The sequence below is a fragment of the Pelobates fuscus genome, chromosome 8 (genome assembly GCF_036172605.1).
Source record: "Pelobates fuscus isolate aPelFus1 chromosome 8, aPelFus1.pri, whole genome shotgun sequence".
NCBI lineage: Eukaryota > Metazoa > Chordata > Amphibia > Anura > Pelobatidae > Pelobates > Pelobates fuscus.
This window is the reverse complement of record NC_086324.1, coordinates 41,353,142-41,372,389: the sequence shown is the minus strand read 5'-3', so window position 1 is coordinate 41,372,389 and position 19,248 is coordinate 41,353,142. Positions and strand designations below refer to the sequence as shown.

At 39.5% G+C, this 19,248-nt stretch overlaps 1 protein-coding gene across 3 annotated transcripts in view; it reads right to left on the bottom strand.

Moving 5' to 3' along the window:
- The window catches only part of ITGA6 (integrin subunit alpha 6), a 62,696-nt gene that overhangs the window by 27,707 nt on the left and 15,741 nt on the right, over positions 1-19,248 (bottom strand). For 2 of the 3 annotated variants that reach the window (XM_063429732.1, XM_063429733.1), the window contains exons 2-5: positions 8,886-9,010; positions 7,450-7,529; positions 6,878-7,136; positions 5,293-5,424 (exon numbers count right to left, since the gene is read on the bottom strand). In XM_063429732.1, coding sequence (XP_063285802.1) covers positions 5,293-5,424; positions 6,878-7,136; positions 7,450-7,529; positions 8,886-9,010 — 596 coding nt within the window. Of the gene's footprint in view, positions 1-4,011; positions 4,129-5,292; positions 5,425-6,877; positions 7,137-7,449; positions 7,530-8,885; positions 9,011-19,248 lie in introns of all 3 variants that reach the window. The other variant, XM_063429734.1, reaches the window with a different exon arrangement.

Sequence of the window (19,248 nt, the reverse complement as noted above, 5' to 3'; positions counted from 1 at the left end):
TTGAATTTTGTCAGCGGTTGAGTGGCAGCGGGCGATGACGTCTTGCGGTGCCCCCTGTGGTGCTTGCCTCGGCTTGGGTATACGCCTTCAAAGGCGATTTTCTTAGTTTGAGTGTGTGACATGATGGAGGCGGTGAGCCGTCTCATGTAGTGGGGGAGTTCCGTGGAACCAATAGTTTCGGGTATGCCCCTTATCTTTATATTCGCCCGCCTGTGTCGGTCTTCTGCCTGGTCTGCCCTAGTAAGTAGCATGGCCTGGGAATTTTGCAGCAGTTGCAGGGCGCCTTGTAGGCCTTGAACTTCTTGCTTTAGTTCTACTATGTCTCCTTCTGAGGTTTGTGTGCGTGCTGCGACCGCAGTTATCTCCGTTTTGAGCAAGTCCAGATCCGCTGCATGCAGCTGCCGCATTTCATTGTCGCTGGGGTCATATTGGGTTCTGTTGGCTGGGCTGTATGTGGTTGGGTTTGCAGGGGTGTTGGGGGCCTCCCCTTGGGTCCTTCCCGAGCGTCTGGGCCTTCTGGCTGTTCCAGCACTGTCTGGGTGGTGGGTTGCCTTTGCGTTTCAGGCCCCTGTCCTGTTGCCCTGGGTGCCTCCCTAGGTTGGGCACTGTGGGAGCTACCCGGGTGATCTGGGCTCTGCCATGTGTGGAGCGGTGCCTGGTTGTGTTCCGGCGGTAATGCCGCGGGTGCCGGCGGGGGATTGTTGGGCTTCTGGAACATGACCCCTATATCTCTGTCCCCAGTACCTTGCTGTCTCTGAGAGCGGCGTCCCATTGCCGGAGTATGATCCGGTGAGTCAGTGGGATGCGGGTTTATCTGGCTGGTGTATTTCGCCAGGTGTCCGCACAGGATTTCCTCGAGGTCCAGGCTCGATGGTGCGTGGTAGGCCCCGGTCTTGATTTTCCGCTTCTGCAGCTTCTGTGGCTGAAAGAACGGCATCGATGGATGCAGTACGGTGAGCTGCTGCCGTTGGCGTTAGTGTTGTGGTTAGATGGGTTCAGGGTTTCGGGATATTTTGTGGATTTTGTCTGACGGTTGTGGGAGCTGTTAGAAATGGCGTCTGTTCGTGTTGAGTTGCTAGCTCCGCCTCCGACATTTCCCATTTTTCACATGCGCACACTTGCCTCAAACACTAAACTATGGATTTACTTTAACAGATTTCAACTTACTTTGATTTCCTGACAATTCCCTTTACCGAATAGCTCTGATTGTTATTTGGACTTTTCTTTATTAAGCACCAAATTATACTGAAATAAAATCCTCATTACAAAATTTAGGCAAACAATAATTGATTTGTAAATATTTTCCTGTAGTCACTACTTTTTTTTATTTTTACTGTAGTCCAAAAAAAATGTTCTAGCATGTTTTTTTAGAGAGAATTCAGAGAATATGTGTTTGTAATTGTGTGGCTTAGAAACATAGAAACATAGAAACATAGAATGTGACGGCAGATAAGAACCATTCGGCCCATCTAGTCTGCCCAGTTTTCTAAATACTTTCATTAGTCCCTGGGCTTATCTTATAGTTAGGATAGCCTTATGCCTATCCCACGCATGCTTAAACTCCTTTACTGTGTTAACCTCTACCACTTCAGCAGGAAGGCTATTCCATGCATCCACTACCCTCTCAGTAAAGTAATACTTCCTGATATTATTTTTAAACCTTTGTCCCTCTAATTTAAGACTATGTCCTCTTGTTGTGGTAGTTTTTCTTCTTTTAAATATAGTCTCCTCCTTTACTGTGTTGATTCCCTTTATGTATTTAAATGTTTCTATCATATCCCCCCTGTCTCGTCTTTCCTCCAAGCTATACATGTTAAGATCCTTTAACCTTTCCTGGTAAGTTTTATCCTGCAATCCATGAACCAGTTTAGTAGCCCTTCTTTGAACTCTCTCTAAGGTATCAATATCCTTTTGAAGATAGGGTCTCCAGTACTGTGTACAGTACTCCAAGTGAGGTCTCACCAGTGTTCTGTACAATGGCATGAGCACTTCCCTCTTTCTACTGCTAATACCTCTCCCTATACAACCAAGCATTCTGCTAGCATTTCCTGCTGCTCTATTACATTGTCTGCCTACCTTTAAGTCATCAGAAATAATCACCCCTAAATCCCTTTCCTCAGATGTTGAGGTTAGGACTCTATCAAATATTCTGTACTCTGCCCTTGGGTTTTTACGTCCAAGATGCATTATCTTGCACTTATCCACATTAAATGTCAGTTGCCACAACTCTGACCATTTTTCTAGTTTACCTAAATCATTTTCCATTTGGCTTATCCCTCCTGGAACATCAACCCTGTTACATATCTTAGTATCATCCGCAAAAAGACACACCTTACCATCAAGACCTTCTGCAATATCACTAATAAAAATATTAAAGAGAATGGGTCCAAGTACAGATCCCTGAGGTACCCCACTGGTGACAAGCCCAAGCTTCGAATATACTCCATTGACTACAACCCTCTGTTGCCTGTCACTCAGCCACTGCCTTACCCATTCAACAATATTGGAATCCAAACTCAAAGATTGTAGTTTATTGATAAGCCTTCTATGTGCAACAGTGTCAAAAGCCTTACTGAAATCTAGGTAAGCAATGTCTACTGCACCACCCTGATCTATAATTTTAGTTACCCAATCAAAAAAATCAATAAGATTAGTTTGGCATGATCTCCCTGAAGTAAACCCATGTTGTCTCTGATCTTGAAATCCATGTGTTTTTAGATGTTCAACAATCCTATCCTTTAACATGGTTTCCATCACTTTCCCCACTACTGAAGTAAGGCTTACTGGCCTATAGTTGCCCGACTCCTCCCTATTACCTTTCTTGTGAATGGGCACAACATTCGCTAACTTCCAATCTTCTGGGACTACTCCTGTTATCAATGATTGGTTAAATAAATCTGTTAATGGTTTTGCTAGTACACCACTAAGCTCTTTTAATAGCTTTGGGTGTATTCCATCAGGTCCCATTGACTTATTTGTCTTTACTTTTGACAGTTGAAATAGAACCTCTTCCTCTGTAAACCCACGTGTAATAAATGACTCATTTATCCTTTTTCTTAACTGAGGTCCCTTTCCTTCATTTTCATCTGTAAATACCGAACAAAAATATTCATTGAGGCAGTCAGCTAGACCTTTATCCTCATCTACATACCTTCCTTCTTTTGTTTTTAATCTGACTAATCCTTGTTTTACTTTTCTTTTCTCATTTATATATCTAAAAAAAGTTTTGTCCCCCTTTTTTACTGACTGTGCTATTTTCTCTTCTGTGTGTGATTTGGAAGCTCTTATAACTTGTTTAGCCTCTTTCTGCCTAATCTTATAGGTCATTCTGTCTTCCTCACTCTGGGTTTTTTTATAATTACTAAATGCTAACTTTTTGTTTTTTACTATTTTGGCCACATCTGCGGAGTACCACAGTGGTTTCTTGAATTTTTTGCTTTTACTGATATCGGTAATGTAATGCTAGTGAAGGTTAACCAGCTCTGCAGAGACGAGAAGCACGTCACTTGGCAGGAGAGGAGCCTCGGACCCCGGCAGGGACCTAGGTAAGAGGGTAAACAGTTGCTAAACGTTTCACCCCATTACCAGCAAAGCAGCCCCAGGGTACTCCTTGCATCATAAACAATATAGCGGGCTGGAGAGACCATTAAGAGGTTAAAAAGGAGATGACTAGGTTAGAGCTACAGACATGGTTGTCCATAATATACACTTTTTATGCTATAACCTGATGGTATATGAAAACCTGATATAGCTTTGCCCCAAAACATATTGCGTTCATTACTTAATGCAATGTATCAAAACAGTCAACTCTTTCATATGAATGATGATACATGCGCGCAGTGGAAAACGGAGCACAAGGTCAAAACTTATACGTTCCATAGAGAATGTGATGCAATGAGCTGGTTTGTTCTCTGGCATATATATATGTCAAATGGGTGATGATGATGTCATCAGAGCAATACAATGATGTCACCAAACAAGATCATGCTCCTGGGAAACAAACCGACCAACCTAAGTAGCTATTAGCCTTCACATCGGCAGATTTACGCAAATTGGTTCTAGTTGGCTCAGATTTGTACAAAAATTGGTCAGGGTCTGTACTGGATACAGTTGTCATAAAGAGAAGACCTGCAGGTGTATACATAAACATAAACAGGGCGGACAGACAAAAATTACAACTTTATATATTTACACATATTTTTTTAACCCCTTAAGGACACATGGCATGTGTGACATGTCATGATTCCCTTTTATTACAGAAGTTTGGTCCTTAAGGGGTTAAGTATATTCAAAATATTTCTTCCCAGCACATAGCCCAGGGCAAGATTTATATTCGTCAATTTTTGAACCTGACTGAAAATCCAATTTAATTTTTAGTACAATATACATTTTATTCTCTACAGATGATAAATAGTTTATTATGCTTTTTTGCTAAATCCATAAACCACTTACTTTTATGCCCTTACTGTAAATCCCCCAAAGAAGAAATATTATGCAATGCATTATAAAACATTCTAATATATAATCGTGTAATTAACACATAACAGTGTTAACAACACAAACTCTTGTTTTTAATCCATTTATTTTATTTTTTTCCTTCAAACAAATTGTGATGATTCAAATTGCAAATTTTAGGCCATATTTAAAAATTTGTCTACCTCAACTATATTGACAGCCGTGGTTTTTTAGTCTAAAATTTTAAAATGCTGTTTTAGTTTTTGCACAATTTCCAACATTTTTTTTATAATCCCAACCAGATTTTACAACCAGTAATCACCAAGATCAAGGGTAGGAAACCTTTGGCACCCCATCACTACGTCTGTAACGAAGTGTTCATTTTATTTACCTACAATTTTAGTCGACTAAAACAAGACTAAAACTTAAACAATTCAGATGACTAAAATACAACTAAAACTAAAATGGCTTTTTAGTCAAAACACTATGACTAAAGCTAAATTAAAATTTGCCGCCAAAATTGACACTGCTGTAAGGCATTAAATGAGATGTAGTCCACAACATCTGAAGTGCCGAATGTTGCCTAGCACTGACCTTGATGAACTTGCTGATCAACAACGTGTTGCTTGGAGTACTATACCAACCTATAGAAGCCACTGTTTCGAAGCTTTTTTGTGTTCCTCATCTCTCTGGTACTCAATAAACTAGGCAATCGTGTTTGTATTGTCATCAAGCATTTTATATTCTAACAAGCAATAACACCATATGAGCCGAATGGATGGACAATATTCTGAATTCGCAATAGCTGCAGGAATGGCAGGGAAACCACATGATTACCTAAATAACTGTTTGATGGAACAGGAACTAATTCGGCAAGGTGTTTAGTTTCACCACCGGTTTCATATGGACCATCTTCTAAAAATAACAGATCATCAAATGTTTGATTTTTATGTTCTGCACGAACAGTTCCTGGAGGAATGAAATAATGGAGGAGAAAATAATAAGATGGAGAACAATTTAACAAAATAAAAAAAAACAATAATAATAATAAAAATGGTTAAAACAATTAATGGAACACATGAAATGTTTTTGCTGCTTCTAGAGAAAGTAATGTGATTTATGATATTTGAACTTAATGGAGTGGCAAAATGTGTGATCCCATAGTAAAGGAATGGCAAAACCCATGGTAGCCCCTTTAATTTAAAATTTCAGATAAAAATAGCCAAATTGGAAAATACAATTCAAAAAATCAGTTATATTTTCAATTGGGCTGTTTTGGTCAAAAAATTTAAATTGACCCTGAATATTCACTAAAGTGAGAATTTCCAACGTGAATTTCGAATTTAATTTTAAAATAGTCAAACTGGAAAAAATTCAAATAATAATAATAATTTTAAAAAAAAGTGAAATTCACTTTAATTTCCACTTGACTTCTCACCGTAGTAAATAACCCTGTTACTTTCAGGGTTATTCACTAAAGTGAGAATTGAAAGAGAATTTTCACTCTGAGTCCAAAATAGCCAAACTTGAAGTCAGCTATGCTTTACAGCTTGGCTACTTTGGCCTTGAATTTGAAATTCACTTCATTTAATAGAGAAAAGCATGGGTTTCACTTGGGAGAGTGTGTTTACTTTAGAAGTTCATATCTCCTGTTCTATTAATTGTCTTGGTAGTGCAAAGCAGCGCCCTGTGTGAGATTAGATAAAGTTAGATAAAGAAAGAAAATATCAAACATTCACAGGAAGAAATAATTCACTGAACCTGCAGACTTGTTTGTATTATATGAGTAGACATTTTGGGAACTTGCGTGCATTTTATTTTACTCACATAATATTTAAAATATCCAGCATTTTTATTAATTAATAATGTTATATATATATATATATATATTATTTTTTTACTAATACTGTCACGTTTTTGGTTTTTTTTACAGTTTAAATATGTATACGCTGTACCCATTATGCTTCTTTATGAGAGGCATTTCATTGGACATTGCCCAGCACGAACAAGGAAGTTAATGATGGGCAAAAATGTAAAGGGGATTTCAAATTTAAGACCAAACGAGCCAAAGTGAAAGCATTGCGGACTGGAAAAATATTTCCAGCTCAGCTAATTTGAACTAGATATTAAAATTTACTTGGAATTTTCAGCAATTCCCACTTAGTGAGTATTTATTTACTAAACAGTGTGCAAAATATAAGCAAAACTAGCAGGAAGGGAAACACGGTTGGCCAAAATGTCGATTTAAAAAAAATAATAATTCTATTTTGGCTTGAATTTTGCAAGTCAAGTCAAAACCACTCACGGTTTAGTAAATAAACCCTCACAGTATTTCTTCGGACTTTTATTGTGTCTACATCACTGGATGGCCATGGCCCCTACGTACATGTATATTGTACAGGGTAACAGTAGGAAGTCATACCTTTCCAATTATATGCCCCCGGAGCGCCAAAAACAACGTAATGATAGTCTTTGGTAAACGTTGCAGCAACACCTTGTTGGCAAGATCCAAATTTCTCGTGTCCCCTCAGTCGTCCATCACAAAAATTCCATTCCCCTCCATCCATGTCATCAGAAATGGTGAGGTCTTGGCTTAGTACGTAACATCTCCCTATGATGTCTCGAGTCTCCTGGTTCGAGTTTGCGAACGTTATCCTTCTTTCGTATCGATGGGCACACGTCTGTTGCGAGAATGTTTGATAATTAAGACCATTAGGAAAGTTCTAATTACCACTTTAGTTAAAAGTTACAGTTGGTTACAGGAGATGTATCAAAACTAGGATATTTTGTCTTATTCAAGCAGATCTGTCACTAGGGACATTTTATTTTACTTTTTTGCAAATACCCATGTCCAGCCAACTGAATCTATATGCTTCTGGTACATTGCCTGTCCACCCCCCCTAAAATACAACACAAACGTAAAATCAATAAACTTGTCCAGATTTCATAATCTAAGGCTAAGCAGAATATAAAATATGAAGGAAAAACACTCACCACGACTTTACCTCCTGGTCCCTGGCTTTGCACACTGACACCCATCCATTGGTTCTCTTTACTTTCCGTAGAAAGGTCAACTGGAAACATAAAGACATTTACTTTATTATATTACAGAGTTGTAAAATAAAGAGAGACTTTGCCTGTCCAGTGTGAGGGATTATGTGCCATACTGACGTCAAAGTCTAAGTTTATCATTATATGACTCGGACTGCCAATAGGTACCCTATTTCTAGTGTGTTATGGTGTCAGATAAACACAGCTGGGGACTGAGAGACAGGCATCCAGGGGTTGAAGCTTCCCACCTGGATTCTATCTGTGAGCTGCTATCAATGATTACTGGTTTCACATAAATTGAGGGTCCCCTAAGTGCCCGCAGCCTAGTCCCCCACTCAGCATTTTACTATCGCAGATGTTGCACTTTCACAATAGCAATATTTATTTTGTCAAAATTTGGATTTCATTAATATCAAGCAGCCATCCAATACATGTTTTCAAAATATGGACGGTATTGGCATTGTTAATTTATGTGTAATTTCCGCATTAGCAATATGTTGAGTAAGGAGGACGGACCACGAGCTTCCAAGAACCCATGATTTGTATCAAACAGCTTGATAAGAGTTTGACACCGAACTGGGATACACCACCAGGGGCATGCTGGCACCATAACCACTAATGCGGGCTGTACTGGTTATGGATCTTAACGTGGCCTTTTGACTATGGCACAACCGATCTTACTCATATGTGTTGTTAATTAGCACAGCGGGGGTTTCTGGTCTTGGATGGTCTTTCAATATCAGTGTTCTGCCAGAGAAAGCCAATAGCTGAAGTACAGCTTCCATTTACTCAGTGATAACATCACATACAGCTGTATTACTGCAGTAATAGAGAAAAACTGCAGGTTGAAAGGAAGACAGAAAGAAAAACAAATGACTTAAAACGAAAAATCTAAATGCGAAGGCTGGTATAACTATCAGTAACCGAACCTTCACATCATACCGAACTTGTATGGACGTCTGGCGTGCCGCTTTAACATGTTTACCAAAAATAACATGAATTTTTACTGGATTCACAAATATTAATATCTTCTTATTTCTATATTTTTTTTTACACGAATGCAAGTCAGCATAACTGTAGTGAATTAAAATCCAAATGGCAAAGTTTAGCTAAACATAGTTGATTTGATCAAACTATTCCAGCCTAAATGTTGTCATTTGGATTTCAATTCACTACAATTTGGAGTTTAGTGCATATCCCTGTGGCTGAGTGTCACAAAACCAGGAACTGAGGAGGATCTACACATTTTAGGCTGAAATAGCTGGAAAAATATTTTTTGCACTTGGACTATTTTTTTCCTAAAACTTGTCAATCCCTGGTTTAGTAAATAAGCCACACTGAGTTTTAGATTGGACAGGACACCCACTAATACAACATACCTGAGTCATCGAATATGACCCGTGTGCAAGGCATAGTTGAGGTGATGTCACAAGAGAATAGACCACCCGATACGTTGGCTTTCTGGGACGGGAAGGCTTTGGTCCGAGGTGCTCCAACCAATAACCTGCAGGCAGAGGTAGGTACGCAGTTAGTACGCAAGTGACTACATGTGTCATTTGTTAAAATTTATGACATTTACAGTATTATTCACTAATGTGAGAATTATCAAGTGAATTCAAAGAGAAATTCAGATTTTATGCCGAAACCACAAAATTGGAAGATAATCTCCATGTTAGCTACATCTTCAGTTTGGCTAATTTGGTCTAAAATGTTAAATTTACTTGGAATTCACTTTAAACTCCGAATGATTTACGCTTTAGTGAATACACGTAAGCAGTAAAGGTTAAAATGTATGGGTATAAAAAGCTAAAAACCACAACAAAACTAAAGTGAGGAATCAATATATGTCACTGCAGGGACAATGACTTTGTTAAATGGTATTAACATGAATCATAAGTCACAAGTGGCAGCCACTTTGTAACTGTCACTCTAGCATGATCAATAGTGCAAATCATTCCAATAACACGGCATCAATCAATAATCAATGTAGCAGTACAGACATTTACTCGTTAGCAGATTATTTAAATGAAAATGTATAAACCTCAAACACTGCAAAGTATAATTAAATAGCTAGTATTTATTGCCAAACTACGTACTAAACGTATTTTACGTGTGAAAATGTATTAATTTATTTATTATTGTTATTTTTTTGTTTAGCTTTTTTAAGTTTGTTAAAGTATGTTGTTTTATTCTTGATCACAGCTTGCTACGTCATAGGAAAGCATGCTCCGAAGAGCAATTTGAGAACCAACATGCATAACGAAGGTCTAAATAGGAGGTAAGAAAATTGTCATACACTTGAAGACACAGCTCCCAGTATCACTGACGAAGAGCTAGGGGAGGCAAACCTTCCCCAAAAATTGTGACATGTTAGCCTGATATGAATGAATGGCAAGCTGATTGACAGCTGTCATCAAGCCGCACTCCCTCTGATGTGCCCATGCGTTGTGCTTATTGGGGACAGGACAGTAGCCATAGATCAAACAGTCCTACTGAATCTGACAGTGTGGGGGTGTTTATGGCCGAAGTGTATGACTATAATAGCCTATATTTAAAAGTAAGTTGTTAAGTCATCAGCTCTCACTGTTTAGCGGATAAACCCTATTGTTTGGCAGTTATCATTTATTATCACCTTTGTTGTAATTGAGTGATGGCAGACCAGGTAAATTATCTCCACCAGACTATTGATCTTTATCGGTATACAGGTATAATCTTATGAATACATAGAGAACAAACTGATTGAAGAATTGAAAAAAGTTGTATAAGAACTCTAATCCATGTTGTAAAACTTGTTTAAAAGCAAAACAAAAATCACGGCACAAAACTACTTCTAAATGAAAAGAGGGCACATAGTGTATGTAAACAGTTTGAATCTTTATATTCATTTACATGATATATGAAACAGACGTATATTAAGAGAGTAAAAAGACCCCTGACGTTAACCCTTGTTATTCTATTAAAATAAACACCCCCTTAGCCAAGATGATGCATTAGCGACTGGATAGCCACTGACAAACCTAAGGGGACACATTTAGGAGCCAACAAAATCTTTATGATACCAGAGAAGGTGGGAATCCACAGATTTTTTTTATTTCAGTTTTATATGATACAGCATTAATATCAGCTGGTATACAGTGCTATATAACAAATATATGCTTGATGAGCATGTCTATTTGTAGTGCTGCTGGCTGAGAGCTTTACAGAACCCAATGTCCAACTGTCCCAATAATTTACAGCATGTCTTGTCCACACGGATTCGTTGCCATGCAGTGCGGACAGGACAGGGCATGTGCACTCTTAAAGGGTCCCTTTAAGCACCATGCTAGCTGACAAACTTATTGTGCATGAAAGGCCCACGTGTCCCAGCACACAGTGATTTGAAACTGCAGTGGGTTTTAAAGAAAAAATGCAAAGTTGCGAAAACAGATTAATTGGAAACTTCTAACTCCAACCACATATAAGAGTTCCTTGCAAACAGCACAGAAGGAAGTTTAAGTTCCTTCTTTATTGTGCTAAATCTGTCCAGGTTGTGCTTCCAGTGTACATTCACTGGGTGAGTGCATGCTCACGTGGTCACTGGATCATGGTAATGCTGTGTGCAGCTCGATTTCAATGCATTGATTGTAGACACAGTATGAGTGCTGTGACCTCATCTGGCAGGGCCAGTCATTAGATCTGATGAGTGAAACTGCAGTGGGGGCTGAATGAATTATATGTCCCATAAACACTTGTTAGATAGGGATTTATCATACATGTAGACTCTATAGAACACAATGAGAAGCTCCTGGCTGGCAGTCCTTGTACACTGGTTATCTGGGAAGTAGCAGCAGTAAGGATTCACTTTCTTCATTTTTTTTAAATAGTATGGAAATAAATATGTACATATTGTTACTTTATACAAAATAACAGATCATTTTAATCTATTAAAAAAAAAAAAAAAAAAGTACTGCAAGTTATTAAACATTTGTTGTGTTTGCCAGATTAGATCTAAATTTTCTTTTCAGCTCTCATTCAAGGACAGACTTGTCTGGGAATTTGACCTTCACACATTGCTGCTTCTGTCTGTAGATTTGTACTTAAAGGAACACTGTAGCGTCAGGAACTCAAACATATATCCCTTAGACTATAGTGTCAAACTAACTATTAGTCGTCGTCGTCCCCTCCCCCCCCCCTGAGATGAACCAATCAGCAGCTTCTCAAAGAGATGCATTATTATTATTTATAACGCATTAATAAATTCTGCAGTGCTGTGCATTGAATTAATAGATCTTTAAGGGCAATGTTTAGCACCTCCATGCAGAGCGTGGAGATACTGCACACTGTGCAGCACTGGACTAGGAAGCACCACTAATAGCCATCTGTGTTACAGCCACTAGATGTGTTACAAAGCAGCAGAGTAAACACTAGGGATCGACCGATTATCGTTTTTGCCGATATTCCAATTTTTAAATATTGATATTGGCCGATAATCAGCGGTAATACCGATAATGAGGTGGGCCTGCACATCCATAAGGTGGTGGAGTGACCGGCAGGAAGTGGGTGGACAGCGCTCCCTCCTGCCAGGTACTCTGTGTTGCGTGGCCGAGCAGAGCAGTGCGCACCGCGGTACAGGAGCTTATGTTTTCCTGTACCCGGCCAGACTGAAAGGAAGTGCTCACTGAGAGAGCACTTCCTGTCAGTCTGGCTGGGTGTAGGAGACTGAATCTCCTGTACCGCAAGAGACAAAACAAGGGGCAGTTACATTTTGGGAGAAAATGGGGAGGGAGGGAGAGGGGTAGGAAAAAACGTTATGGGACAGGGGAGGGGGCCTGGAGGAAAAAACACTATGGGACGGGGGGGGGGGAAAGGAACGCTATGGGACAGGAGAGGGGGGGAGGAAAGAACATTATAGGACAGGGCAGGGGGCAGGAAAGAACACTATGGAACAGGGGAGGGTTTGGGAGGAAAGAACACTATGGGATGGGGGAGGGGGAGGAAAAAACACTATGGGACAGGGGAGGGGGAGGAAAGAACACTATGGGACAAGGGCAGGCAGGAAAGAACACTATGGGACAGGGAAGGGGTTGGGAAGAAAGACGGGGACCGGAGAACACAGGGGGGACAGGGGAGGGGGGAAAGAACACTAGGGGGGGAGAGAGGAACATTGAGGGAGGGCACTAAGGTACAGGGAAGGGAAAAGGAGCACTAAAAGATAAGGGAGAGGAGCATTACCGCACATATTTACACACAAACACACTGCATCCACTACCCACACTGCATCCACTACACAAACAATCACATTGCATTCACTACACAAACACACACATACACACACTGCATTTACTAATCAAATACTCTCATTGCATCCACTACACACACACATATAAATATTCTTGAAAACATGAAAAAAATCTGACTGGCATGTATATATTGTGTCCATTTACCACACAAGATCTGCAAAAAAATTTTTTTTTTCTTAAAACGGTAAATGTACAGAATATCAGTAAATTATCGGCTATCGACCTGAAAGTTCACAGATTATTGGTATCGGCTCTAAAAAAATCAATATCAGTCGATCCCTAGTAAACACTAAAGGCAACATTTACAGTGCACAGCCTGCAGGGACAGGCTATAGACACCAGAACCACTACATTAGGCTGAAGTGGTTCTGGTGACTAGAGTTCCCATTTAATTACGGTACAAGGATTATTAAACAGAAGAACTCAAAAAGTTGCAATCTGCAACTGACATTGTTCAATGACTTCTTGCCTGAACATTTAAAACACTGCACTTTCTAAGGGAAGGAAAAAAGTAAAATGGGATAGTGGAAAATTCTTTTCACCAGACAAACAAAGAAAATCTGTTACGGAATTAAAAGCTCTGGTAACCAGTTTTATTGTCCGATTAATAATAAAGCCACTGTTATTCCAGATTATATAGAATAACAATTGCATTGCTATTCTAGATTTCTTGTTAACACAGAGGGGAGTTTGACACTTTGAGAGTCAGTGTGCTCAGCATAAATAGCAGAGGTTAAAAATGCCATAACTCAGAATGAATTAGTACCTTAGCTACAGGGGAAAGATTCCCATATATTCCCCTCCTCGCCCTTGGGAACCAAATTCTCACCACTGCTATCTCAGCTAAACACAAAGACAAAGAGCAGTACATGTTATTCACGAAGAATAAATTCTCTAGAATGGAGAATTTTTGGCCAAACATGTAAAAATTCACTTTATATTCCCAGGAAGTCCAATGACTTCACTCTCTATATTCTTCCTCAGTAAATTTAAAAAAATTTATTATGACATGGTAGCCACCTCTGTAACAGCAAATAAATAAATAAAAACATTACAATATGGGGGCGGAGCTAGCAACGGACCCGGCCAGACGCAAGTCTAAAGAGCTCCGACACGAACAAGCGATAAACGGCCAATTTGACCCGCAAAAACCGAGGCAAACAGGCTGGCACCTAACCTGGAGGTGGACACGCAATCATGGGCCGAAAATCGAAAAAAAACAAGTCGGACCGGGCATCTAACAGCTGAGATATCGGCGATCTCCTGCGGCGCACACAGCAGACCGCGTGGCCCAATATGGCGCCTCCGGATGAAGCACTTACTCCTCCGAGGACTTTCATACAGATCTGGAGAGAGGAGCCATGCTGGGAGCAGTGCCAAAGGTACGACCTACCCCATCTGCTGGCCAAGAACCAATTACTAAAGATATGCTGCAATCCATGCTAACAGAGCTGCGCTCCAATATAGCAGCCAACATTGCACAATTTAAAGAGACAGTAAATGGGGCACTCACACGACTCACGGTCCTAGAGGCCACCTCCAGCAGCCAAGAATCCAGAATCACTAAAGTGGAGCGGAGGCTTGAGGAGTTCCACTTGGCCCAGAGGGGAATGGAAGCCAGGGTCGATACACTGGAAGACCAGAGGTGACGGCACAACCTTAAACTGAGGGGCATCCCTGACACAGTGAGTACGGAGGAAATGCTGCATTACATAAGGCGACTCATCTCTACCCTGCTACCGACCAAACAGGCAAAGGCACTTAAATTGGACGGCATGTTCAGGCTACCAACACCAAAAAACGCCCCTAACACTGCCACGGCGGACCTTATTCTCCACTTTCAAACCATGCAAGATAGAGCCTTAATCTCTTCAGCAGTGAGAGGGAAAACCCCCATCCAATTCGAAGGCTCATCCCTGCTTATATTCCCTGACCTAACCAAAAATACACTACTTTGGCGCAGATCCATGAAACCCCTTCTCCACATCCTAAGATACCAGGATGTGACCTACCACTGGGGAAACTCTAGACATCTTATATTCACCCACCAGGAAGGCACCTACAGGGCCAAGAACCCACAAGAACTGGAGGCCGCTATGTGCAGCCTGAAGCTGCTACCTGAACAGGACGCATCGACCTCCCGTCTCCGCAACATGGATCCGTCCAGGATCCCGTCTTTCACACCAAGGTCACTCTCTGAACACCCACCTGGACCACCGGTAACTTGACGGACCTGTGACACATAGTCCGGCTGCAGGATATATCTCCACTAACAAGCCTGAAGGACTATACGTGACCACAGGAATATACAGACGAACTGCATACTGAATGCTTCATAATTCTCTAATACTATGTTCATGTTTATTGGTTGAATAGTTATCCGTTGCTGAGATCCTACTTATCCGAAATTACCCTCCACATCCTCTGTAACAAACTTTGTTAACTCAACGGGGAATTGATACACCCCGACCAGGACGCTATCCTGATAAATACTGCAGGGACATACTACAGACATCAGAACATTAAGATGTAGTGGTTCTGGTGACTATGGAGTCCCTTTAATAAGACGTGTTTAATCTAGTAAATAAAAGTAATTAGTGAAAGGGTTACTTTTATTTTTTTTAAGGCTACAATGGCAATGGCAATATATTTGCAGATGCAAATTAACTAACCGTTCCCACAGCTATTTTCTCATGTATAGTAAACTCCACACACAAACTCTCAAGACAATACTTCGTTGAGAAAGTTGTGGCTTCATCTGCCCAGCAGTTCACGAGACATTCAGACCCAGGAGAGATTGTGGCAAAGGTTAGAAGATTTCCATAAAGTATGTGAATATATAAACATTAAATCACATTATAAAATACATAATATACATCATAAAAGATACAATTCTAATCCTAAACTGTGCAAGTCGCGTTTCTATAAAAAAAAGTTAATTTTATTTGTAAATATTTTTTCTTATCATATTGTTCGTCTAGTTGTCTGGTTACAATTACATGTATGTTAGTCCCCCCATTGTACAGCGCTACGGAATATGATGGCGCTATATAAATAATAAAATAATAATAATAATATTAGTCTTTCCTTCTCACTAAAATGAGAATTTGAAAATTTATACCAAAAGTGAAGAACTGGAAACATAGCTAGCTGACTTCGAGAATTTTCCTAGTTCAGCTATTTTGGCCTTTAATTTTTAATTCACTTTGAATTCAGTACAATTTTCACTTTAGTAAATAACCTTATGTATACATGTGCCTTTTCACAATGTTTTCCTCAATTTGCATTGTGTGCCCTGGCTATGCTTGACCTCAACTGGATTGTTCCCAACATTTCTCTCTCTATTACACTATATTGGGAATTGGGAACATGTGTCAGGGAATTGTTACTTTTTGGTCATATCAGGGCAAACAGCAGAGAAGGGCATTTACGGTAAGTTCCTTCTTTACTGTGCTAAATTTGTCCAGGTTATGCTTACACTGTACATTCACTGGGTGAGTGCATGCTCATGTGGTCACTGGATCATGGTAATGCCCCCCTCCCCCTTCTCCCCTCCTGCCAACCCCCCATGTTTGTTTTTGTGGATGGAGTAAGAAAGATCTCTGTGTATATCAAGCAACACCTGATTCTACAAACAGAGGGGTAAGATAAGTGATATATCATGCAAACAGTGACTAAACATCATAGCAAACCAGCACAACTGTGGGAAACCCCAAGCTAAAATCTCAATCTATGGATTTAACTTTAAATTATTTGAAATTCCCTTTGGATTCACTTTCAATTCAATTCAATTCTCAACAAGGCATGCTAGTTATGTTTCCACTTATCAAATGTAATAGAGATGACTGAGCAAATTAGGCACATAATTGTGTTCAGTGATAAATACACTGTATAGCTGAAGTTAAATCAGTTTTGTTTCTGTCCATGCAGCCCTAGCCATGCCTTCCCTGGCTGTGACTGACACAGCCTGCATGAAAAATAATTACATTTTCAATCAGATGTTAACTTGCTTTAGAAATTGTTATTTACCAAAAATTGCTTCATTAAGCTAAAGTTGTTCTGGTGACTGTAGTGTCCTTTTAAACAGAAACAAAAGTGATTAAAGTCTTAAATGGCCAAGAATTGAGCTTGAACATGCAGGAGCAGGAGCTATACACCAAAACCACTTCATTAAGCTCAAGTTGTTTTGGTGCTCAGAGTTTCCCTTTAATAAATTACCTGCACACAAAACCTTTCAAGTAATGCCCAATTGTGTAAGTGATATGGATCCAGGAGAACTTGAAACAACCGGCAAAGTGTTAGAGTGCAACAGATGGTAGTTCTCTAACTTTCCAAATTACATAAAAAGCACTCAATGCTTTTAAGGAGTACAATAAAAGACATAATACATGTTTTTTTTTCTATTCCCAGGGGGCTGAGTAGGTAAAGTTTCATTTGTTTTTAGATTTGTGGAACAGCAAGTCTGCAAAGTGCACAGGACTTCACTAGAGACGCAAGGCGTCAGGTTACATAAAAACAAGGCCTTCTCTCTACCCACGTTGTTCAGGGAAAGTAAAAAAGATAAGTGACAAAAAAAGTTAAGGCGTGCCAAGAGTACAAGATTATATAGCTAGCTTTAAACCCTCAATCAGCAGGTAATTGTAAAAAGGTATGTGGTTAAATGATTCCCCTTATTAGTACAACAAAGATATTTTAAAAAAAAGTATAAAAATGTATACAATCCTACAAATATATGGCCTATTTGTACCTTGTACCTTTTTTTATTTTTTTAAATTAAACAGCAACTGTTTTAAATAAGCAATTACAATTTAATTCTAAACAATCGCAGTGTAAAAATTATTTATATTTTTTTCAGTTTAGGACAAAGGCATCTTTAATGCATGTTTATGTATAGATGCTGGTTGGTGCAGCATGTTGTTTTGACACACATGTGCAATAGCCTCCCAGTGGGAGAGCATTGGATTGGCTGAGATCATCAAGACTGAAGATCTGAGCCATGGAGGCGGGACCAGCCACGGCAAAGCCAGTATGGCGATGGAGAAAAGATGAGTAAATAAACCTTTTTACTCCACACAGAGGGTGACCGTGGTCCTAAACAGCTTGTCCAACACTATAGTTTTAGGAATACATGTTTGTATTGCTAACACTACTGTTCCTTTAATGTACAAATGTTCAGGAATACATAAAAATGTAATATCGCAAAAAAAAATAAGTTATAGAGTTTTATACAGGTATTTCTAATAAATCTGCTGGCAATGTTGGGAATGCAGATTCCAATAATGGCAGCAGAATAGTATATTGAGCGTCATTGTGTGCATTATTCCTACATACAGTGAACACAGAATAAAACCAGATTTGTATTACAGAAAGCTGGTGTGTGCTCAGGGCTCTCCTGTCCCTCCTCCCCGCTTCATGATTTGATTGTGTGATTTGATTTTATCAGTCCAGGTTCCTGTACAGCGCGGGAGGGGTATGGGAATGGTGTAATTTACAGGACCTCTGCAAGATGCCAAGAAACTAACTGAATCTCTGGCTGATTAATCAGTTTCTAGGTCTGGTGAAGACCAGCTTTGATATGGAATGATAACTATTGGTGGTTTATTGATAGGCAGCTTGAAATGCTACTTTAAGTCTACATTAGCAATAATCTTCAAAAATTACTTCTGATGTTATTTTTCAAACTTAAAAAAAAGCAGATCACTTTCTCGCGGGAAAATTTGGCTCGGTTCCTTTAACCTTTTGAAATCGAAGTCACTATTGAATTACTAAAGATACGGATTGAATGGAGTTTCCCACGATATAGCCTACACTCCCAGATCTGAGCAAAAGTTCCCGCGAGGAAATGAAGGAAATACTTCCACAGCATCTGTGTTGCTAAAAATCCCTTTACATATTTGCTCTATCCTTGTGTACGATAGATACATACAGATATTTCCGTCAATGTAGCAATGCTTTTTAATTTGTTTGCAATTTTAAAATAGCCAAGGGACGAAATATCTAAAAAATGTTAGTACTCTTTGCTTATTTAAATCCTGACTGCGGATGATGGGAGTTGGAGTTTTTCTTTTTTATTATTATTATTATTATTATTGGTATTTATATAGCGACAGCTTATTCCGCAGCGCTTTACAATAAAAGGGGAATTTATGTAATCACATGTTGCTAATCCCTGGAATAATCACGCTGATGTTAAAGTATAAGAACAATCCTTTTAAAATGTAATTTAGTGCTAGCTCCGGTTGCAATTCATGTCACCCTCCAGTGCCAGTGAACAAACAGTGCCCAGCCTCCCAACTTTTAAACCATCTATTACGGCTGCCAGTTCTATTTACCCTCTACGCACATCAGGCTGGAGAATCAGTCTTGCATTATGGAATGTCTGGCACAGACTGGTGCAGGGAAACTATACAAGACTGCCTCTACTGCTTCCAAGGAAACAGATAAATTACAGCATGAGTCAATT